Source organism: Hemitrygon akajei, chromosome 7 (assembly GCF_048418815.1).
Source record: "Hemitrygon akajei chromosome 7, sHemAka1.3, whole genome shotgun sequence".
In the NCBI taxonomy this organism is placed as follows: domain Eukaryota; kingdom Metazoa; phylum Chordata; class Chondrichthyes; order Myliobatiformes; family Dasyatidae; genus Hemitrygon; species Hemitrygon akajei.
In genome coordinates, this window is record NC_133130.1 from 76712054 (window position 1) to 76737782 (window position 25729).

The 25729-nt window shown below is 40.7% G+C and overlaps 1 protein-coding gene across 1 annotated transcript in view; it reads left to right on the forward strand.

The window, feature by feature from the left end:
- The first annotated feature begins 1340 nt into the window (after positions 1–1340).
- LOC140730588 (filensin) overlaps positions 1341–25729 on the forward strand; it is a 30401-nt gene continuing 6012 nt past the window's right edge. Inside the window, exons 1-5 of the mRNA XM_073051256.1 lie at positions 1341–1826; positions 5348–5408; positions 9418–9513; positions 13275–13364; positions 17895–18115. Of these exons, the coding sequence (XP_072907357.1) occupies positions 1471–1826; positions 5348–5408; positions 9418–9513; positions 13275–13364; positions 17895–18115 (824 nt within the window). The 5' untranslated portion in view covers positions 1341–1470. The remainder of the gene's footprint in view (positions 1827–5347; positions 5409–9417; positions 9514–13274; positions 13365–17894; positions 18116–25729) is intronic.

Sequence of the window (25729 nt, forward strand, 5' to 3'; positions counted from 1 at the left end):
TGTTGGAACAATGAGATGGCAGATGCAGAAGCTGCTGGAAATCTGAAATTAAAAAAGAATGCAGAAAACACTCAGCAGAGAGAGTAAAACTGAATAAATGTTACAGCTGGACGACGTTGCACTAGAACTGACCATTTCAGACACAAAGAGGAAAGAATAGCTATCTAAAATTGTCGAGTTCATCATTGCATCCCATGGGCCACAATGCATCCAGAACAAAGATGAGATTCTGTCCTTTGAGCTTACATAGGCTTTGTTGAAACATTGCAAGAGGAAGGTCAGAGTGGGGGTCAGATGGAGAATTAAAGTGAAAGGAAACTGGCTATTCACAGTCATTCCTGGTAACCAAACAGAAGAGTTCTGTAAAGCAGCCACTCTCGGTTTCCCCAGTGTAGAGGAGAGTACACTGTGAGACCTGAATGGAGCACACTAATTTGAAGGTGCGGAAGTGGATAATAGCTTCCCCCGTGTTACAGTGTTTGTGTCTTTGGAAAGTAGGAACAGAAGAGGCAAAAGGGCAGGTGATGCATCGCCCTTGATAGGATGGAAAGGAGAATTTTGATGGATCGTGAAATCAGTAAGACAGCAGTCCATTTAGAATGCTGGAAGTTGAGGGAGGGGAAGCTTTGTCTGGTGGTAAAATCTCAGAGACAGAAATGACAAAAGATGGTGCATTAAAAGGTTAGAGCTCCTTGCTCTAGCTGGGAGGAACATGGGTGATAGCAGAGATGTTGATTGAGAGCCCTATTAACCATGGCAGGTCAATTAAGGAAAAAGAGATAATCCAAGAAGCATTGCTTTGCAACATCTTGTCAGTAGAACAGATAACAATGGAGTCAGAGAAACTGGGAGAATGTAATTAAGTCCTTCTCGGAAGCAGGAGTCAAGGAGGTGCTTATTGTTACTTCTGCCCCAAAGTCTCCCATCAGCTCCCCTTGACATTGTGGATCTACGTACCATGTAACTTTAATATTTCTTTCTTATCCATCAATTCTCTGCTTTGAATATGCTTCAGTCATGCACAACATTCAGTGTTTACTAAATCCTGCCCCTAAAATGCTGAACAATGTATTGTGTCACTCACTTCTCCCACAAACAAATAATTTAGGCTTGGCTTGCAAGTTTTAACCACAAGAGCTGACGATGTGTGTCAATGGGGATTTTCAATAAAAGCTTTTTGTGGAGGCACATGATTAAAACTTGTGAGCAGTGAAATGCTCTGACCATCCATGATTAATTTATGGACAATGCATTTCAAAATTGCTGGAAGAAAAAACAATGACATCTATACACATGTTGCCTGGAACTCTGCATTGCTTTGAAAAGTATTTATCCCGGTTGGAGTGCGCTGGCCCTTCAAATACTGTTGATGCACCCCTCTAGTGCAGGAGGCTGTAGAGCGCATCTACTCTGATACGAAGCATCCTACAAACAGGTGTGGAGCAGGTGGACATTTCCTCGCACCCCAGTATGTCTGGAGCACGTGATTTACATGATGTGGAGAAGACAAAAGAGGGAAAAACAGACCCATTCAGTATGTGGAGTGGGACAGATCTTGCAAAGCCAGGTTTGCAAAGCTTAGAAGAGTTCAATATCCGCTTTAGCAGATACGTCAATCGAACCCGAACCTTTGACCAAAGTAACACCTCACTTGGGAAGCAACTGGAGAGTCTGCGGCAGGTCAGAGAGCTCGCGGGCCTTGAGGATGTATTTACTGAGCAGATTCAGCAGAACCAGCAGAGAATCTGGGACCTGCACAATGAGCTTAACTGTCTAGAACAGGAGCTGAAGGATGCCCAGCGGGCCTTGGATGACTATCGCACCAAGTAAGGATCTGTCCCTTTACTTTGCCCCTGCATTCTTTCATAACAAGGGAATGTTGTTCAGCATGTTTGTGGTCTGAATGAGACCACTTATCGTGCTTATTTGGAATGTGTGAGGTTGCTCCTCTTGTAAGTCAGCCTCATCTATGCATAGATGCCCAGTGCAGTGGAGGGTGAATTGGTTGGGAGATCTGTCCAAGTCCAAGCATTGAGCCATCCATCCAAGCCGACTGCCTGCCCCTCTTCCAAAGTTAATATCTTGACAGGGTACCCCAGCGAGAGAAGAAGTAGTATTCACTAGTGTATGGAAGGCTTTCATAGGCACTGCAGGGGCTGGAATCTGTCTTAGACAAGAAAGATGTTTTATTTTAACTGTTGTGAATAAAGTTATTTTAAAATTGAAGACATGTGTTGCACAAACCCAGAATAAAATGGGAAAGTCTGATACTAAAGCACGAGGAAAGGGAAAGTAGAATTCTTTCTAACTCATCCAGGGTGTTTTATCGTCAATTCCCAATTTTGAAGAGCAGGTACTATTATAACGGGGAAAACATGGTAGCCAAACTTTGAAATAAACAGCAATGTGGTAACAGTCAAATGATTGTTGCACTTTTAACTGATGTTCATTGAAAGAATAATATTCTTCAATTCACCAAGGAAAATTACCTTCATCTTTCTCAAGTACTGCCCTGGGAATCTTTTAGGTTCAGCTAAGAGGCCAGATTTAACATTTCACGCTCAGATGAGATTAGACCATGCTTCATCTATTTCATGGTGAAAATTATATCACAGGGATCTAAATTCAGGAAAACTCTGCAGTATGCAAAAGCAGGTTCATTATATTAGTCTAACTAATGATGGCAGCCTAAATCAACAAATGGCTTTTTCCTCCCCAAGTTCAATGTTTCTTTAATTTTATTTATGATAATTTTGATTTTCTTTCACCTTCTTCAATTATTTCTTTGTTTCTCCCTCATGATGCACATTATTTAAACATGATTAGATAATGGACATTATCAGTCCATCTCTCATTGAAATCCCAGATTTCCATAGCCCTAACTCTGCCCTAAGATTTATAATCACTGACACGTTGTGAAATTTTTGTTTTGCTCAACACAGTGCAATACATAAAGTATACTATCAATTAGTATATAAACTATATATTTACAGTATTGTGCAAAAGACTTAGGCACATATATAGCTAGGGTGCCCAAGACTTTTGCACAGTACTGTAGTAAATTTTATGTGTTCCACTGTACTGTTGCAGTAAAAAAACAGAGATTTCATGATATAGGCGAGTGGCGATTAACCTGATTCTGATATGGGTCTTTATTGTGGACTGAGAGTAGGAAGGGAGAAGGGTAGGAGGGGTGGGAATGGGAAGCAAAAGAGAGACATTCTGTAAGAAAGAATCAACCAATTGCTTGGAGTCAAATGACCTTGTCTGTGTCTCAGGGCTGGGTGCATCTGCCACCTCCACCCTGGCACTCCTTCTCTGCCACTTGTCCCACAGCGCTCCCCCTTCACCATTCCCAACATCCTTTGCTCCCTCCAGATTCCGAAACTCATTCAATGCGCCACATTGACAAATACAGTACTGTGCTAAATCTTCAGGCAGCCTAGATAGATTTATATGCCTAAGACTTTTCCAGAATACTGTGTGTATATGTAGTGCAAAAGGAGAGCAAAAATAGTGAGGTAGGGTTCATTGTCTGTTCAGATAGCGGAGGGGATGAAGTTGTTCCTAAAATATGGACTATGTGTCTTCAGTACCTCCTTCCTGATGGTAGAAAGGGGAAGAGGGCATGCACTGGGTTGTGGGGGTCCTTAATGCTGGCTGCATCACCTTTCAAAGGTGTCCTCAATGGTGGGGAGGCTAGTGCAGATGGAGCAGGCTGAGTTTCTAACCCTCTCAGCCAATACCACAGCATGGTGCAAATAATAACTGAGCCAATGAGTGTAGGAAAAACATCACCAAATGGTGAGGTGCCAAAACAGTTCCAGCAAGAAGAGATACAGGGTACTGATGTGTTTCATCTGTGTGTTTTCTGGGCAGGGTGCAGAGAATATAGCTCTCAGCGAGTTCTGTACTATATTTAAGACATCTTGTATTTGAAACCATCTTTTCACTTTCTCTTTTCTATTTTTATTCATCTTCCTCTGTCAGCTGACATCATAATCTTTTTTGTCATTTAGTGACCCTTATCGTGGAGATGCCCTTTGTTCTCTCTACATTGAATACTCTCCGTTCCCCACAGCATAGAAATGCCTATTTTCTAAATTTCTGAGCACTGACAAAAGGCATCGACTTGAAACATTAACTTTGCTCTTTTTTCTCTCTCTCTCTCCACAGATGAATACAGCTAGGTAGTTCCAAAATTTCCTGTTCTTATTATGGCCATGAGCCTTACACTGACACCAGAGGGCAGACATTCATGTGCACAAAAGAGAAATAAAACAAAAGTTATCTAGGTTTACAGAATGCTTTTATTCCACTGGGATTTGACAGAAAGAGGCAACATTCAGGAGTTTGAAGTATATTTCTGCTGTCATTAATGGCAGGTATCAGACATAGTGGGGTTGTTATAATCACTATTGAAATAAATCCAAGTTATCAGTCACAATTTATGGTTTAAAGACTAACTTTATCTCCCTGTAGGCCATTTTGTCGCTCTCAATTCTGCCAATTAAGGTAATAAAGCTGTTAACTGGCATTTAATCAATGAAATTAAAAGAGAGAATGGATTCATGGTTAGTAGCTTTAATAGAAATTTGTGCTGCATTCTGATTGTGTGAGGGAAATGTGAGTTTTCAGATCTCCTTCTTGAATGGCACTTGCACTCTCTGGAATCTGGAGGGCTGTGGATAAGTTGATCCTTCATGGTATGAGGGTAGAGGAGATCATTCTTGATGGTTTGAGAATGGAACGCAGCTTATAAATTACAGTCACATCTTTCAAAACAAATAAGGAAATCCTTCTAAACAAAATGTGGCAAAAGTTAGGAATATTTCTGTAAATGCAACAAGTGGTTCAACCATTTCTTTGAAATATGAAATAAGACATTTTTACTAACCATTGCGAGTGAGCTTTGGATGGAGATATAAAGATAGGTGAAAGATCTACCACAGTCTTATTGAATGTTGGTAAGGATTTCAGGGGCTACGTGCTCTACTCCTGTCTTGCAGTGCAATACCGAGTCTGTTCAATCTTTTCTGCTGTTTGCACTTCTATTATTCAGCCTAATTGGCCATTTTCAATCTGTTGTATAATCTTTTCTGTTCTTGCATGAAACCAAACTCAAAAATGGTCTTAAAAATATTCCCTTGATGCCAGGGGTAATTTAAGAGAATTATGAACTACTTAATACAGTAACAGATTTTGTACACAGAGGTGAAACAGAGCATTCTTAAATTACTCTGGTTTTCCTCATTATGTTTTGTACATAAAGACTGCCTTATTGATAAGTGGTAACACAAATGCATTGTACATTTTCTGTATTTCAAAGGTTTGTTTGTCCTTTCAGATACAGGACTGAATGTGAACATCATGAAAAACTGCAGGATGGTGTTGCAAACCTAATTAAGGTGAAATCCTTCACTTTTACTATTCACTGAAATTTAGTACAACTATCTTTGTAGAAGCTTTAGGATGTAGCTGGTGACTGATTGCTCTGGAAGAAGTTGACACATTAGTTGACCAGGAATTGATACTGGCACCAACAGCATCATATAAGAGAACAGCCCAAAACCTTTGTGCTATGTTCTATCTTAAGTGAATTAATCAAGAGTTTTGCACACCAAAAAATGGAGTACAAATAATTCTTGATGGCAAGTGATACAAAATATTCTCGATCAGATAATTGAAAGTGCCTGCTAACATTCAAAGGTTAGAATGTACATTCAAGGAAGAGAGGAGGCCTTAATGGATGTTTCCATTAGTAGGAGAGACTGGGATCCAAAGGCACTGCCTCAGAATAAAAAGAAGTCCCTTTAGAGCAGAGGCAAAGAGGAATTCCTTCTGCCCAAGTGTAGTGAATCTGAGGAACTCATTACAACCAGAGGCTGTGGAGGCCAAGTCTTTGGGTGTATTTAAGGCAAAGATTGATGAGTTTTTGATTGATGAGGGGATTAAGGCTTATGGGGAGAAGTAGGCGGGTTGAGTGGAGAAAATAATCAGCCATGATTAAATGTCTGAGCCTACTCAATGCTAAATGGCCTCCTTTTGCCTCTACATCATATGGTCATATGACCTTTAAGACAGTTTAGCTATTTAGTGAGATAATCACTGATCAGTATCTCAACATGTGTTTGTTTTCCTTTAATACCCCTTTTTTGCCAGACAAGATTACTGATTTGCAAGAAATCTTCAGTGAAGTGAGTTAACCAGTCTTTGCAACTGAATGCCAACGATGTGCAATTGAAGTTAATACAGAGTTGATTGATTCCTTTATGATGAACATCTTCTGTGGTTTAATACTGGGCCATTAGCAAAGGAAAATATCAATGCTCTTTGAGTCACGTCTGCCTCTCAGTCAGACCACTATGGGCTCAAGACTCACTCCACACACTTGAGTACAAAAGCAAGGCTGATGTGCAGTAGTGGAGTAATGCTGTGCTCAGAGAGTGGAAGTGATGTCTTTTGGATGACATGTAAAGCAAAGCCTCCATCTCTAATTAAGCAGAAGGTGTTGTAAATGCTTAGTACAGATACAGAAAAAATGTTAACAGAATTGCTGTACAGTCATCAACCTGTTTTTTTATCCACAGACGCTGCCTAATTTGCTGAACATTTCCTGCCTTCGGTTTTCAATATCCATGATATTTTGGCTCTGCACCTGCAGTGTGCATCCTCTTCTGTTTATCAATTCAATCAATGACAACTGACTGCTTGATTAACTAATAATGCAAGAGATTCTGCCTGGGCTGGACATCACGAACAAAATGCTGGAGGAACTCAGCAAGTCAGGCTACCCCCAGTGGAGAGAAATAAATAAAACCCTGATGAAGGGTCCAGGCTCAAAACGTCAACTGTTTATGTCCCTGCCTGATCTTCAGAGTTCCTCCAGCATTTGTCTGATTAGCTACCTTACCCTTGCTGTTGCCCTTTCAGTAACTTCACTCTTACAATTATTTGAAATATTACAGCATTTAAGTGGATGCTATATTGTGGATACGGTAGGGAGATTGCAGAGGAGATTTACAAGGATGTTTCCTGGATTGGAGAGCATGCCTTATGAGAATAGGTTGAATGAACTCGGCCTTCTCTCCTTGGAGTGACAGAGGAAGAGGGGTGACCTGATAGAGGTGTATAAGATGATGAGAGTGGATAGTCAGAGGCATTTTCCCAGGGCTGAAATGGCTAACATGAGGGGGCCTTGTTTTATGGTGCTTGGAAGTAGGTACAGGGGAATGTCAGAGGTAAGATTTTCACACAGTGAGTGGTGGGTGTGTGGAATGCATTGCTGGCGAAGGTGGTAGAGGCGGATACATAGGAAAATTCTAGGCAGTTTCTAGAGTAGGTTAAATGGTCGGCACAACATTGTGGGCCGAAGGGCCTGTAATGTGCTGTAGATTTCTACGTTCTATGTTCTATGTTAAATCTTTCAGCAAAAGAGAAAGACATTCTATTTAATGCTAGTTCATATTATAAGCTCCAATGAAAAGTGAAGCTGAAGCAAGCAGTATTATTTGCCTGAAGCCAAGACTAAAATAGGATATTATGATTTGGAGCAGACTGACGTGTAAGCAAATCAGGATCCATATTAAAGTAATCCCTAAAGTGGCTAGTTACTGCACTACTAATGCAGCACCTGTGATTTGAGAGAACACAGCAAAAAAAAAAAGAATGGGAGCAATTGATTCAGTCCCTTGACCATTGATGAGATCATGACAACTCTGACCTAATCTAATATCCCTGTGTGTGCTGCATATCCCTTAACGATTTTCTAACAGAAGTCTATTAGTCTCTAATTTAAAATCAGCAATTGACCCAGCATCAATTTTCGGTCACAAAAGAGAGTTCTAAACATTAGGCAGTCTTTGAATACAGAAGTGTTTTACTTCTGAAAAGCCAGGTTTTTATATTTAGACAATCTTTTTCCACCTGTACATCACCTCCTCATAATTGGGTTGTCATTTAGAGGTCTGGAAAAGACTAATAACAGAGTCAGAAAATATGTGGATCATGATGCTTTGTATGGTTAAAAAGAAATGAGAACCTAATACAGACTCACACACAAAATGCTGGAGGAACTCAGCAGGCCAGGCCTTTGAATTTCTCCACCATTTTGTGTGTGTTGCTTGGATTTCCACATCTGCAGATTTTCTCTTGTACATAATACAGACTGAAGCATTACATAGTCAAAATGAAGACACAGAAAATTGGAGCAGGAGCAAGTTATACTGCAATTCAGACCTGCTCAACTGACTTTCATTGCTCATTCACCTCAGGAAACAGTTACTTCTTTCTCCTCATAGCCTTTGATCAGCATTAAGAGGCATACACTATGTGTACATTTGTGGTCTTCTACTGCTATAGCATGTTCACCTCAAGGTTCAACATGTGTTCAGAGATGCTTTCCTGCACACCACTGTTGCAATGTGTAGTTATTTAAATTACAGTTGCCTACCTGTCACCTTGAGCCAGTCTGGCCATTCTCCTCTGACTACTTTCATTAACAAGGCATTTTCACCCACAGAACTGCCACTCATTGTATGCTTTTTTTTCTGTTTCTCACACCATTCTCTGTAAACATTAGAGACTGTTGTGCACATAAATCCCAGGAGATCAGCAATTTCTGAGATACTCAAACCACCCCATCTGGCACCAACAATCATTCTATGGTCAAAGTCACTTAGATCACATTTCTTTTCCATTTTGTTGACAGGCTTGAACAACAACTGAACCTCTTAGCCATGTCTGCATGCTTTTATGCATTGTATTGTTGCCAAGTGATTGACTGGTGAGCTATTTGCATTAACGAGCAGCTGTACAGGGGTACCTAATAAAGTGGCCACTGAGTGTATTTAGATAGTCCCGTGATTATTGTCTCCCCTTAATTGGTTTGTCCATTAGAAGTCTGGAAAATACTGTTAACAGAGTAAGCATCTACTTTGATCACAATGCACTGTATGGTTATGAAGAAATCTGAACATAGCACAGACTGAGGCATTACAGAGTAAAGATCAAAAACATACAAAATAGGAGCATGAGTAAGCGATTCTGCCCTTTGGAATTGCTCCACTGACTACAATTGATCATTCACTTCAGTACCCAGTTCCCTCTTTCTCTCCACATTCCTTGATCAACATTAAGAAACATATTTCTCTCCTTCTTGAGTATAAGTAATGACTTGACCTTCACTGCTTTCTGCCAGAGAGAGAATTTCCTAGGTTTACCACCCACTCGGTGAAGAACTTCTAGTTCAATGTAACATAAACTGAGATAATATCTTCTAGTTCCGACTTCCCAGCCATCAGAAACACCCCTCCCCCTGCACCTAGATAGTTTAATCGTGTTATACAGGTTGAAAAGCTCTAGTTGGTCAGTGATGATCACTACAAACCTGTACATGAAAATGTGACCTCTCCACAGGATACAAATGAAGCTTTACTGAAGAATCTGGAACTCCAGGTCCGTACTCAGTTCCTGAAGGAAGACATTGACTCTACTAAAGAAAGAAACATGAAGGTATGTTCAAGCATCATCCTTCTAGCAATTAACATTTTCTCTCAGTATTGGTAAACAAAATACTCAATAATCAATACGGCTTATTGTATTAACTCTGATTAAAGGCAGATGAGATTTAACATGGAGAAGCATTAGATGAAATATCTTGGAGAGCAAAATGAAAAGAAAAATATAATCTAATTTTCAACCTAAAAATAAAAGTTAAGAAGAAGGGACCTAGGAATAATGTTCTTGAATATGTTAACAAAGGAATTATGAAATCGTATGGGAACGTCATTTATGATTCAAGGTCTAGTATAAAAAGCTGTTCTTGGTCAAAATGTTAGCTGTGTTATGCAGTAACAAGGGCAAATTAATTCTGAAAACAGAATATAATATGCACATGGTACTATTTAGAATTTAATGCATTTAGCTGGACTTCAGCTGGAGAATTGTCCAATTCTGGCAGAGTATTTTTTGAAAGAAGGCAAAGCTTTGCAAGAAGATTAGACACAAAATGCTGGAGGAGCTCAGCAGGCCTAGCAGCAGCTATGTCTTCCTGCAGAAAAGTCTCAGCCCAAAACATCAACTGTACTTTTTTCCATAGATGCTGCCTGGCCTGCAGAGTTCCTCCAGCATTTTGTGTGTGTTGTTCGGATTTCCAGCACCTGCAGACTTTCTCTTGTTTGCAGGAAGATTCGAGTTGTCCTTATAGAACATTACAGCACAGCACAGGTCAGCCCATGATAAGGGAATAAAAGATAATTAACGTGATAACATGGAGAACTGGGTGTACTTTCCTTAAAGTAGAGAGGGCTGAGGGAAGATCTTTAATAACAGAAAGAATTTAAGGAAATGAAAAGAAACTGATATCAATAGCAAAAAAGTCAACAATAAAAGAGCACAGAATTAAGGTGAGAGACCAAACAACAAGTGAAAACTTAAGGAAAACCATTTTTAAACAGTTAAGAATGAGTATTCTCTGCCTGATATGATGGTGGATACAAGTCAGAAGTGTAGTTGACATATATTTAAAGTAGGATAAAATATATCAAGATATAGGCTAAGAATGGGGAAATGGTTTGGCTGGATTGATCTTCAGTGGAATTGACACAGATTTGATGCACTAAAAGACTTCCTTCTGTTATTCCTTCTTCTACAATTCCATGGTTACCAAGATCAAAATCTGTATAAGAATATTGAATAACCTCATTTTTCTGTGTTTTCCTTTGAACCCAATTGATTCTGAATTTAGGGTTTGTTTTTGGAAAATGTATGAGAAAAAAGAGACAGCACTTGCTATGAGTGTTTTTGAAATTTACTTTTCACCAGTAAGCAGAATTTCTATATGTGGGCAGCAGGTCTCTGAAGCACTGCTGTTGATGCAATATTTTAAAACAATATAGGATCCAGAATCATGAAAAATGACAGAATGAGGCCATCCAGCTTATTGTGTCTGTACCTCCTCTTGCTGTCCAATTAACACCTACTGCCTCTGCTTTTTGTTCATTCTCCCAAACGCTCTCCCTCCCAAAAATATCTATCCAACTACTTTTTAGTCTATTTATGGAATTAACTTCAATCACCTTTTCAGCAAGGACATGGCAACCTTACAACAAATTAAAAATTCTTCTCCACTTCCTTCCATATCATTTACCAAGGGGATTAAATATATGACCTCCAGTAATTGGTCCACTCACCTGATTGTTTTACCTGTTTCTGACTTGTATGACTATATCTGCCCCATCGAAACCATTCATCATCTTGAAATTCAGATTACATCAGATCTTCATGTTCTCGGTTCCAAGGAGAAATTGTTATTTTCCTGTTATCTCCTCGTGGCTGTTTAATTTATGTGTCATATTTTTCATTCTCAACCTCAATAAAATTGCCACAGATATCAAAAAAACGTTACTGGGGAAGCATATCCTCAAGATTCCTATGACGTTTAAAGAGGCCATTCAGCCCATACAGTTTATACTGGCTCACAGATCAATCCTTATTTTACTGTAGCCAATTTTCTCCATATTGCCATTAACGTCCCTTACTTTTCTCACCCGCCACCTACTCTAGAGGTAATTAACAGGCACCGGCTATCCCCCCAAGCAGATAAATGTGGGATATTGAAGGAAAGAGCAGCATTGGGGGAAACCCAAACAGCCACGCACAGATTCTGACTAATACAGCATAGGAGGTCATGACTACACCTGGATGTCTGGATCTGTGAGGCAGCAGCTCTATTCATTGTGCTACTTTTATACGGAAGAGAAATGCTCAGCAAAACTGCTGACAAATTTCAACAGAATCTGTGTCTAAATGATGGAATAAATGCTGCTTTCAACTGCAGCAGAGATGTTAACCTTAATGTTCTAGGGCAGATCTGGGATCTCTGCCACGTGTTTTACCAATATTACTGTCATCAGAAAGCCAGCATTGGTTCAACAAAAGTAATAATACATTTCAGTAGTAGCTCAATTCATATGAAACATTCCAAGTCACTTTACAGGAGTAAATTTGACATTGGGCCATGCAAGGAGATACCAGGATAAATGACTAAATGTTTTGTTACACAGGGAGATTAAGATACATAGATAGATATTCCAGATGTTAGGTTTTGACAGCCAGCAGCACAATTGACCACCAGGGAGGCAGAAAAAAGCCAGAAATGAAAGAAGATAGAGATCATAACAATTTACGCTAGTGGAGGAGGTTACAGAGAACTGATGAGGTGAGATCCTTCGTTCATTTAAAGCCAATAGTGAGAATTTCAAAATCAAAGCAATGTTTATTCATGCACCAAAGTACGTTGTGAGCCCAGGGGTTGATGAGGGGCCTGGACACATTGCAAAGTAAGGCATTGGTAGCAGAACGGTACATGACTTCAGGAATTGAGGTCAGCAAATTCTACAACTCATGCTCCTAAATCAAAGTGCTTAGCTCATTGAATTTTTAATAAACTCCATCTTAGATGCTGAGAACACCAGTCTGTAGTCCAATGACAGCAGGGCAGCAAAGATTCTCCATTAACAAACAACTCCTCATTATGAGCTAAGAAAATAGTAAAACTGGTGCCAATTTTCAGGATGTCTTCAAGATAATTTCAATCTGGACTTTGAAGGGGACCTTGGGTTTAAGAGAGAAACACAGCACGGGGAGGGAGATTGGTAATAAAGCCAAATTTAGTAAGGAAATCAAGAGAAATGCATTCAGCGTGTAACTACAGTGTTAAATTCACTACCACTGGAGCTGGTTAATGTGAAAAGCTTCAACGGAAAGTAGCAGGTTAGATGAGTAAAAGGGAACAGAAACATAATGAAATATAGAAACACAATGGATAGAATGAGAGCAGGCAGGTTCCTGGTGTAATCATCAGCCCTAACTAATTCAGCCACATCTCCTGTCTTTGTCCTGATTATTTCCATGCAGAAAACGGAATGGAATTGAAATAGTCAATCTGAAAGTAATATATGGTAACATATAATACTTCGATAACAAATGTTACTCTGACTTTGATGAATAGACAGGATAATTGACATGCAGAAAATTAGAAAGGTATTTAAGTTTGTTCTAATTTCTATAGCTTTTGTATAATTAAATTTTTTTGTTTTGTTTTGGGAAACAACAGGACACTGAAGTTCCACAAGGATTCTCCTGCTCTCCTTTTAAACTATCTAATCTGAGAACAGTCCTTATATCTTGGGAATGAAATTACAGGGCTAAGTCTACTTCAGGCTAAGTCTGCTTAATTTTCTGATGCTTTCCTCTGCTGTCCTTCTCTACAGAATCTAGCTGAGATTCAGAGCTACATGAATGTCCTGAAGCAAGTCCACCAGCCCACAAGTTATGATTCACCAGCCACATTAAGCTTTGAGGTATGAAGCATTCCAAGGCAATGGAAATGAATGCCCTTTTTAACAGTATCTCTGTCCAGAATAAATACTAACTGAGCAGAACAGTTGTCAACCTTATCGTCTTAGGCCAGATCTGGGATCTCTGCCATGTGTGTAGCTGCAGTGGAAGGACTATAAAATCTAACTATTTCTCTCGCTCCACAGATGTTCCTTGTCTTGCTGAGGACATCTGTTAATGCTTTTGTTTACAGAAGCTGATCCTGTGAGTAACAGGGCCAGGATAAAATTAAGTTAGTGTGTAAAATAAGACCAGCAAACCTGAGTTAGTCAAAATATAATCTATCTGGGAATTAGAGTGAAGGAACTCTGCAATCATACAGTTTCATTAGGCTTAATGCCAATAAGTGATTTAATGATTTGTAGTTTCTTAAAGGTCCGGCTGGTGGTGTAGTGGCATCAGCACTGGACTTCAAGGCAGGTGGTCCTGAGTTCAAACCCAGCCAGCTCCCATCCTGGGCAGCAGCAGTGTCTGCACAGAGCAACAAAGTTCCTTAGAATTTGAATGGACTTGGCATTGGGTCAGATATTGAAGAAAAACAGTTTGCATAAATGCAGAAGGCATCTCAAAATGCCTCATGGGACCATTTTTAGCATCCATTGGCATTGCGATGAAGTGTCAATCAACAATTTTTCTTTCACCCTTGGAGATTTTAACTGCATTAAAGGTTCATCATAACCACAAATTCTTGTTACTGGAAAACAAAGTTGTATTTTCAAACCATGCACTAGATGGTGCTATGAAGCTTTGGACATGTGCATTATTCACAAAGACTGTTCACTTTTATTCCTGTATAAATTCCTTTTTTCATTCTTCCCTGGGTACTTCACCCAGTGTGGATGTGTATCATCCGGTAAATGAGTAGGTAACTTGACACTATATCCATTAATTCTGATATTTGTGTTTAAAATTTTTATAGGTCTTGAAAGATTAACTCAACCATATTGGCACTTTTTAAAAATACAATGTCAAACTGCATCAACCTCTACTCTGTTAACTTGCAGACTATATGCAGTGATTGTGTATATTCAGCATAACTGGTTAATATCTTTTGGCAGTCTGTCAGAATGTAGTAGCTTCTACACATATTAGTTTGGTCAGGGCATTGATTCCAATTTATTTTATTACAAGAAGGAAAAATACCTCTTTAATATTGTTTTTCTCTCATTCATAAAGATTAAGTGCAATTTCTACCATTAATGGCATCTGGATTTCATTTTATAACCATGGAAAGGTCAGTTCTAATACAGTTTTAACCCATGTTATTTAAACTCTGTCCCCTATGTCGAATGACAGCAACATGCCTTGTGAAAAGCATAAAAGAGATTAATTGGAAATGAGTGTATATGAAATTGTCCATATGAATCCTGCTGACATAACATATTTTATTCAGCACCTTCTTATTGTTAAAGAAATAATAAGATGATTATCTTCTCTGGCGTTCTATCTATGTATAGCATCATTGGATGATTTAGCACATGAGACAATTTGGCCCATTATTTTATCACCAGTTTGTTGAAGAGCAATACAATACACTGCTTTTTTAAATTCATTTATTCAGAGGGCAGGTATTGCTGACAAGGCCAGTATTTCTTGCCCATCCTTTACAAGCCCAAATTTCTTTCCCCTTCATGTTCTTAGTCAATTCCATTTATTAAAATGATTATTGAATCTGCCTCCAGCAGGATTTCCAAGTCCCCATTCCAGATCATAACACTATGTCATATTTTTAAAGAAAGGTCTTCTATCATATTGATGGCTCTGCTTTTAATGTGTCTCCACCTATGTAGATATATATGGAGACATTGCCATTGCTCTGAAAAGAGTGTATATTGCTACATCCCATAGACTGAGGTTTTTGGAGCTCCTGGGAGCAGATGGTACAGCACTTATTAGTAATTGGCCTTAGCCAGTCTTAGAGAGTTTTTCAAGGAGGTTACCAGGAAAGTTGATGAAGTAAAGGCAGTAGATGTTGTCTACATGGACTTTAGGAAGGCTTTTGACAAAATTCCACGAGGGAGGCTGGTCAGATGTGTCCAGTTATTTGGCATTTGGGATGAGCTACAAAAACTAGAGTCATCCTGATGAAGGGTCTCGGCCCAAAATGTCGACTGTTTCGCTCTTTCCCATAGATGCTGCCTGCCTTGCTGAGTTCCTCCAGCATCTTGTGTGCATTAAATTAGAATGGACATCGGCTTTGTGGCAGAAGACAGAGAGTAGTAATACATGGTTGCCTCTCTGACTGAGGGCCTGTGATTACCGTTCTGTCACAGATGTCTGTGCTGAGTCTATTGGTGTTTGTTATCTCTATCAACATTCTGGATGATAATGTGTTAAATTGGATCAGCAAATTTGCAGATGGCACCAAGATCGGGGTGTAGTGGACCTCTAGGAAGCCTATCAATATTCGCAGCATGATCTGGACCAGCTGGGAAAATGCCTAACGGAATTGAATGCAGACAAGTGTGAGGTTTTGCACTTTGGGAGGACAAACCAGGGCTTATACAGTAAACAGAAGGGCATCGAGGGATGCAGTGGAATAGAGGGATCTGGGTGCACAGATCCATAATTGCTTGATAGTCATGGGTAGGTAGGGTCATTAAGAGAGCTTCTGGCATATTGGCCTTAATAAATCAATGTAAATCCTATACTCAGAGTATAGGAGTTGGGATGTGATGTTGAGGTTGTATAAGATGTCAGTGAGGCCTAATTTGGAGTACTGTGTGTAGTTCTGCTCACCAACCTACAGGAAAGATATCAGTAAGATTGAAAGAGTATGGATAAAATTTACAAGGATGTAGTTGGGACTAGAGGAGCTGAATTTAGGGAAAGGCTGAGCACACTAGGACTTCATTCCCTTGAGCATTGGAGAATGAGGGGAGCTTTGATGGTGACATATGGAATTATGAGGAGATTAGACAGAGTTAATGCAAGCAGGTTTTTTATAGCAACACACACAAAATGCTAGTGGAACACAGCAGGCCAGGCAGCATCTATAGGAAGAAGTACAGTCGACGTTTTGAGACGAGACCCTTCGTCAGGCTTTTTCCACTGAGGTTGTGAGAGATTTGAAATAGTGGTCATAGAATAAGGGTGAAAGGTGAAATTTTTAAGGGGAACCTGAGTGTGATCTTCTTCACTCAGAGAGTGGTGTGAGTGTGCAAAGAGCTGCCAGGCGAAGTAGTGGATGCTGGTTCGATTTCAACGTTGAAGGGAAGTTTGAGTAAGTAATTGGTCAGGACAGGTATGAAGGGCTATGGCTCAGAAGTGAGTCGACAGAACTAGGCTTAGTGGCAGTTTGGCATGGACTGGACGGGTCAAAGGACATGTTTATTTACTGCCGTGCTTTATGACTCTCTTGCAATGGGTTCAGCAGGGTGTCTCACCTTCCACATGACTGACAATATTCATAGAGGTAAAGGGAGCAACAAGCAGTCTCAAACCTTTCCATCCTGAGGCCTTGAGGAACCTGGGAATTTTGTCTATTAAAGAAGATCAGCAACTTGTGTTTTGTGTACCCTTTGCACTCCCAGAAAATACTATACCAGAAAATATATTTCATTCATATTTATACCTGATAATGAATTAACAGAGTATATTTATGAAAAGGAATAGCTTAGGATCATTATTATGAATTTATCAGATTTAGGTCAATGTTTGATAATGCTTTATTATGTGCCTTTATGGTTCGCTGTAATATTTTGTTATGTCAACATCTTGTTCTTTTTACCCTTAAGAAAGGTGAGCAAGAGCTGATTTTGTGAGGTGACAACAACGCAGTCCAGATTTTTCTCAAAGGGCATATTATGCAGTGTTGTGAATCATGTTATTACTTTTCAGGTAGAAATATGGATCTGTTTCATGCTTTTCATGGCCTTGGGGGTTTTCCAAAGCGCTTACATTCAATTAAATGTATTTTGAAAGATCCTCAGTGATGAGCTGTAGAAAGTGCAATAGATGACTCATGCAAGAAAGCTTTTTGAGGCAATTGGATAATGACAAAATAATCACTTTCATAAAGGGATAAATATTGACTGAGGACCAAAGGAATTCTCCTAGATTTCTATGAAAAGTGCTATTGAACTTTTGTGTCTATCTCAGAATTCATTTAGGACCTTGGATCTACACCAAATACCATGACTTCTGAAAGACACTATATTGGATGCCTGCATTACAAAAGGGGCAGCTCTTCAAAAGTACCCTTGTGATGATGAAGTGCATTATGATGACCTCAGGCCATGAAAGGCTCAATAGAAATGTGTTTGAATCTCTAGTATGAGAACTTCATGAAGTTGAGTCTCATGTTATAGATTGAAACAAGTTTCTACAGGGCTATTCATAACTTTTAGGATCTTCTGATCAGGGTGAGAGTGATACAATTGAGTTGAAGACAATTGGTATAACAGTTATCACCTGCCCCAATAACAAACACTGATTAAATAATGGTTTATGGTATAACAAAAATGATTATTTACGTATCATTGTGTTTAAAGGATGCAATGCAAGAGCAGGGAGCCAGGAACATGGAGGGGCATTATTTGGATCAGATGCAGTCATACAATGAGCAAATTGAAGATCTGAGGAAGAAGACAGAAGAAGCTGAGACAAGTTTGGAAATGTGCGCCAATGAGTGTCGACAAGTTGTTATATACCAACAATCGTTGGAAAATGAGCTGGAACGCTACAAACAGTTCATTGCAGATGAAGATTACCAGTAGGTTATTGGATTATTATGGTTCTCACTTTGAATGCTCACTAAATAGCATGTTGAAGTTACAGAGTCACAGAGAGATTAAGCTAGAAAAGTGAAAACTTGTTTCATTATAGCCTTGTCAAAGACCAGTCTAATTATTCCTGCTCCCTGCACTTTCCCCAAAATGAAGCAAATTTTTTTACCTCATTTTTTTTCTGTAATTTACCAAAGAGAAGGCTTAGGAGTATAATGAAGGCAGAGTGGAGCTTACTAATATACTGCGCCATTATGAGATTAAGGGGAGGTAGTGTTGGGTCTTTTGAAAAGCATTAAGGTGGATTAGTCCCCAGGGCCTGACTGCCTACGATATTCCAGAATAAAGAAAGAAATGCACAGGACTGGAAAGTAACAAATGTTGCACCTTTGTTCAAGACATGAAGTAAGGCTAATCCAGGTAATTATAGGCCAATGAGCCTCACGTCAGTGGCAGGAAAGCCACTGGAGAGGAATAGGAGTTAGGTGAATTTGGAAAAGCATGATCAGCTTGGGAGCTTTCTGCAGGGCAGAATATGCTTTACGTATTTGATCAAGTTTTTTGAGGAGGTGACAAAGGCAGTCGACATTACTTACAGTGAGTTCATGGTAGGTTGATTCAGAAGATAAAGATGTATGGGATCCAGCGTGAATTGCAAGCTTGGATTCCAAACTGGCTTGTTCATAGAAGAAGAACCGGATAGGGGTGGAAGGTTGTTATTCTGGCTGGATGTCCATGACCAGTGGTGTTCCACAAGGATCAGTACTGTGAACTCAGTTGTAAAAACAGAAACATAGAAAACATACAGCACAATACAGGCCCTTCGGCCAACAAAGTTGTGATGAACATGTCCCTACCTTAGAAATTACTAGGCTTACCTATAGCCCTCTATTTTACTAAGCTCCATGTACCTATCTAAAAGCATCTTAAAAGACCCTATCATATCCACCTCCACCACCCTTGCCGGCAGCCTATTCCACACACTCATCACTCTCTGAGTAAAAAACTTACCCCTGACATCTCCTCTGCACCTACTCCCAAGCACCTTAAACCTGTGTCCTCTTGTGGCAACCATTTCAGCGCTGGGAAAAAGCCTCTGACTATCCACACGATCAATGCCTCTCATCATCTTATACACCTCTATCAGGTCACTTCTCATCCTCCTTCGCTCCAAGGAGGAAAGGTCAAGTTCACTCAACCTATTCTCATAAGGCATGCTCCCCAATCCAGGCAATGTCCTTTTGTAAATCTCTGCACCCTTTCTATGGCTTCCACATCCTTCCTGTACTGAGCACAGTGCTCTAAGTGGGGTCTGACCAGGGTCTTGTATAGCTGCAAAATTACCTCTTGGTTCCTAAATTCAGTTCCACGATTGATGAAGGCCAATACACCATAGGCCTTCTTAACCACAGAGTCAACCTGCACAGCTGCATTGAGCGTCCTATGGACTCAGACCCCAAGATCCCTCTGATCGTCCACACTGCCAAGAGTCTTACCATTAATACTATATTCTGCCATCATATCTGACTTACCAAAATGAACCACTTCACATTTATCTGGGTTGAACTCCATCTGCTACTTCTCAGCCCAGTTTTGCATCCTATCAATGTCCTGTTGTAACCTTTGACAGCCCTCCACACTATCCACAACACCCCCAAATTTGTGTCATCAGCAAACTTACTAACCCATCCCTCCACTTCCTCATCAAGGTCATTTATAAAAATCGCAAAAAATAAGGGTCCCAGAACAGATCCCTGAGGTACTCTGCTGGTCACTGACCTCCATGCAGAATATGACCCATCTACAAGCACTCTTTGCCTTCTGTGGGCAAGCCAGTTCTGGATCCACAAAGCAATGTCCCCTTGGATCCCATGCCTCCTTACTTTCTCAGTGAGCCTTCAATGGGGTACCTTATCAAATGCCTTGCTGAAATCCATACACACTACATCTACTGCCCTTCCTTCATCAATGTGTTTAGTCACATCCTCAAAAAATTCATTCAGGCTCGTAAGGCATGACCTGCCCTTTACAAAGCCATGCTGACTATTCCTAATCATATTATACCTCTCCAAGTGTTCATAATTCCTGCCTCTCAGGACCTTCTCCATCAACTTACCGACCACTAAGGTAAGACTCACTGGTCTATAATTTCCTGGGCTATCTCTACTCCCTTTCTTGAATAAAGGAACAACGTCCGCAACCCTCCAATCCTCCGGAACCTCTCCCGTCCCCATTGATGATGCAAAGATCTTCGCCAGAGGCTCAGCAATCTCCTCCCTCACCTCCCACAGTAGCCTGGGGTACATTTTGTCCAGTCCCGGCGACTTATCCAATTTGATGCTTTCCAAAAGCTCCAGCATATCCTCTTTCTTAATATCAACATGCTCAAGCTTTTCAGTCTGCTGCAAGTCATCACTACAATCACTAACATCCTTTTCCATAGTGAATACTGAAGTAAAGTGTTCATTAAGTACCTCTGCTATTTCCTCCAGTTCCATACACACTTTCCCTCTGTCACACTTGATAGGTCCTATTCTTTCACGTCTTATCCTCTTGCTCTTCACATACTTGCCTTGGGGTTTACCTGCATTCTGCCTGCCAAGGCCTTCTCATGGCCCCTTCTGACTCTCCTAATTTCCTTCTTAAGGGCCTTCCTAGTAGCCTTATAATCTTCTAGATCTCTAACATTACCTAGCTCTCTGAAACTTTTGTAAGCTTTTCTTTTCTTCTTGACTAGATTTATTATAGCCTTTGTACATCACAGTCCCTGTACCCTACCATTAATTCCCTGACTCATTGGAACATTCCTATGCAGAACTCTACACAAATATTCCCTGAATATTTGCCACATTTCTTCCGTGCTTTTCCCTGAGAACATCCGTTTCCAATTTAACCCTCCAATTTCCTGCCTGATAGCCTCATAATTCCCCTGACTTCAATTAAACACTTTTCTAACTTGTCTGTTCCTATCTCTCTCCAATGCTATTGTAAAGGAGATAGAATTATGATCACTATCTCCAAAATGCTCTCCCACTGAGTGATCTGACACCTGACCAAGTTCATTTCCCAATACCAAATCAAGTACAGCCTCTCCTCTTGTAGGCTTATCTACATGTTGTGTCAAGAAAACTTCCTGAACACACCTAACAAACTCCACCCCATTGCTCTAGGGAATTGTGTGTATTATATATCAATGACTTGGATGAAAATGTAGTTGTGAGGATTAGCAAGTATCCAGATGACACTGAGATTGGTGAAGCTATGGATAGTGTAAAGGACTATCAAAGAATACAGTAAGATATAGATCAATTCCCAATACGGGCGGAGAAGTGGCAGATGCAGTTTAATCTGGGCAAATGTAAGATGTTGCACTTTAGGAGGTGAAATGAAAGGAGAAAGTATACAGTTAACAGAAGGCTCCTTAATAACATTGAGGTACTGAGGGATCTTGAGGTCCAGGACCATTGTTTTCATTAAGTAACTACGCAAGTAAATAAGATGGTAAGGGAGGCATATGGCATGCTTTCCTTCATTGGTAAAGGCATTGAATGTAAGAGTAAGAAAGTCATACTGTATATGTGTAAAACTTTAATCACAATAGACAGTAGGTGCAGGAGTAGGCCATTCGGCCCTTCTAGCCAGCACCGCCATTCACTGTGATCATGGCTGATCATACACAATCAGTACCCCGTTCCTGCCCTCTCCCCATATCCCTTGACCCCGCTATCTATAAGAGCTCTATCTAACTCTTTCTTGAATGCATCCAGAGACTTGGCCTCCACTGCCTTCAGGGGCAGAGCATTCCACATATCCACCACTCTCTGGGTGAAAATTTTTTTCTGCATCTCTGTTCTAAATGGCCTACCCCTTATTCTTAAACTGTGGCCTCTAGTTCTGGACTCACCCATCAGCGGGAACATGCTTCCTGCCTCCAGCGTGTCCAATCCCTTAATAATCTTATATCAATCAGGTCCCCTCTCATCCTTCTAAATTCCAGTGTATACCTGCATGCTTGCTTTCATTGACTGATGTACAAGAACACCTAGATCTCGTTGTACTTCCCCTTTTCCTAACTTGACTCCATTTAGATAGTAATCTGCCTTCCTGTTCTTGCCACCAAAGTGGATAACCTCACATTTATCCACATTAAACTGCATCTGCCATACATTTGCCCACTCACCCAACCTGTCCAAGTCACCCTGCATTCTCATAACATCCTCCTGTCATTTCACACTGCCACCCAGCTTTGTGTCATCAGCAAATTTGCTAATGTTACTTTTAATCCCTTCATCTAAATCATTAATGTATATTGTAAACAGCTGCGGTCCCAGCACCGAACCTTGCGGTACTCCACTGGTCACAGCCTGTCATTCCAAAAGGGACCCGTTAATCGCTATTCTTTGTTTCCTGTCAGCCAGCCAATTTTCAATCTATGTCAGTACTCTGCCCCCAATACCATGTGCCCTAATTTTGCCCACTAATCTCCTATGTGGGACTTTATCAAAAGCTTTCTGGAAGTCCAGGTACACTACATCCACTGGCTCTCCCTTGTCCATTTTCATAGTTACATCCTCAAAAAACTCCAGAAGATCAGTCAAGCATGATTTTCCCTTCATAAATCCATGCTGGCTCGGACTGATCCTTCTACTGCTATCCAAATGTGTCGTAATTTCCTCTTTTATAATTGACTCCAGCATCTTTCCCACCACTGACATCAGGCTAACCGGTCTATAATTCCCTGTTTTCTCTCTCCCTCCTTTCTTGAAAAGTGGGACAACATTAGCCACCCTCCAATCAGCAGGAACTGTTCCTGAATCTATAGAACATTGGAAAATGATTACCAATGTGTCCACGATTTCTAGAGCCACCTCTTTAAGAACTCTGGGATGCAGACCATCAGGTCCCGGGGACTTATCAGCCTTTAGACTCAACAGTCTATCCAACACAGTTTCTTGCCTAATATAAATTTCCTTCAGTTCATCCTTTACCCTAGTTCCTTTGGCCACTATTACATCTGGGAGATTGTTTGTGTCTTCCCTAGTGAAGACAGATCCAAAGTACCTGTTCAACTCGTCTGCCATTTCCTTGTTTCCCATAATAAATTCACCCGTTTGTGTCTTCAATGGCCCAATTTTGGTCTTAACTATTTTTTTGCTATTCACATACCTAAAGAAGCTTTTACTATCCTCCTTTATATTCTTGGCTAGTTTACCTTTGTACCTAATTTTTTCTTGGCGTATTGCCTTTTTTGTTATCTTCTGTTGCTCTTTAAAAGCTTCCCAGTCCTCCGGTTTCCCGCTCATCTTTGCTATGTTATACTTCTTCTCTTTTATTTTTATACTGCCCTTTACTTCCCTCGTCAGCCACGGCCGCCCCTTACTCCCCTTAGGATCTTTCTTCCTCTTTGGAATGAACTGATCCTGCACCTTCTGCGTTATTCCCAGAAATACCTGCCATTGTTGTTCCACCATCTTCCCTGCTAGGGTATTGTTCCACTGATCTTTGGCCAACTCCTCCCTCATAGCTCCATAGTTCCCTTTGTTCAACTGTAATACTGACACATCTGATTTTCCCTTCTCCTTCTCAAATTGTAGGTTAAAACATATCATATTATGGTCACTACCTCCTAATGGTAAGGGACTGAATATCATTCCTCACCAACAGAGTCACCCCACCCCCTCTGCCAGTCAGTCTGTCCTTTCGATAAGATGTATATCCTTAAATATTCATTTCCCAGGCCCTGTCCGCTTGAAGCCATGTCTCTGTTATTCCCACAACGTCGTACTTGCCAATTTCCAACTGAGCCTCAAGCTCATCTACTTTATTCCTTATACTTCGTGCATTCATATATAATACTTTTAATTTGTTACTCCCCTCTACTTTCATATCAATTCCTATTTCACTTGGCCATACTGTATGATCTCTTCTTGAGCTTTCTACTCCATTGATTCTGTTGTCCTTTTTAACTTTTCTTATTTTCACTTTCCCTTTAACTCCATCCTTATATTTCCAGTTCATCCTCTCCCCCCACTACTTAGTTTAAACACATCCGTGTTGCAGTGGGAAACCTGTCTGCCAGAATGCTGGTCCCCCGCCTGTTAAAGTGCAACCCGTCCCTTTTGTACAATTCATCCCTACCCCAAAACAGATCCCAGTGGTCCAAGAATGTAAATCCTTGCTTCCTGCACCAGTTCCTCAGCCACACATTCAGATCCATTATCTCCCTGTTCCTGCCCTCTCCAGCACGAGGAACTGGAAGCAAACCAGAGATAACCACCCTGGAAGTCCTTCTTTTCAGCCTTCTTCCGAGTTCTCCGAAGTCCTGCTGCAGAATGTCCTTCCTCTTCTTCCCGATGTCATTTGTGTTGACGTGCACTACCACTTCCGGCTGTTCACCTTCACCCTTGAGGATTCCCTGCAATCGGTCCGTGATGTCCTGGATCCTAGCACCAGGGAGGCAACACACCATCCTTAAATGTCGCCTGTTGCCACAGAAACCCCTTTCCGTACCTCTTACTATGGAGTCCCCTACTACCACGGCTCTTCCTAATGTCTGACTCCTCGGCTCTGCCTCTGCACCAATTTTCGGCTCGCAGACCTGTCCGCCTCTCAGACTGGCAGTATCTTCTGTCCTGACAGCTTCCAAGAGGGTGAACCTGTTTATGAGAGGTACATCCCCTGGGGTCTCCTGTACTTCAAGCATCCTTTCCTTCCTCATCGTTGCCCCCTTTCTCTCTTCTGGTATCCTCGGTGTAATGACCTCACTGTAGGTCCTGTCCAGAAAACCCTCGTTTTCGCGGATAAACCTGAGGTCATCCAGTTCTTTCTTCAGTGCTGCAACATGCTCCATCAGAAGCTGAATCTGTACACACTTTCCACAGCTGTAGCAGCCGGGGGCACTATCAGTGTCCCTGACCTCCCACATCATGCACGTAGCACACTGAATTGCATTGCATTGCACCTGGAGTATTTCATGCAGTTTTGGTCACCCCAGTGAAGGAAGGATGTGGAGAGGATGCTGTAGAGGTTTACCAGGATGCTGTCTGGATTAGAAGGTATGAGCAATAAGGAAAGGTTGGATAAGCTTGGGCTGCCTTCTTGGAGCATCAATGCCTGAGGGAAGACCTGATATAAGTTGTTAAAATTATGAGAGGTATAGATATAGATAGAGTAGACAGTCAAAATATTTTCCCTGATGCAGAAATGTCAAACACCAGAGGACATGATTCTAAGGTTGGGGAAGAAGTTTACAAAAGATGTGAGGGGCAGGTTTCACTCTGTAGAGCCTGGTAGGTGCCTAGAGTAGATTATAAGGGGGAAGCAGGTAGTTAAGACCATGACATAGGAGCATAATCAGGCTATACATCACATCAAGTCTGCTCCACCATTCAATTATGGTTGATTTATAACCTCCCTGAACCGCATTCTCCAGCCTTCACCCCATAACCTTTGACACCCTTACTAATCAAGAAACTATCAACTTTGAATACAGCTGATGACTTGGTCTTCACAGTTGGGATCAAAATTGACACACCGTCATGAGCCGACGGCTTGTACAATGTTATATGTAAGTGCATTTCAGGATTATAGGAAATTGTGGA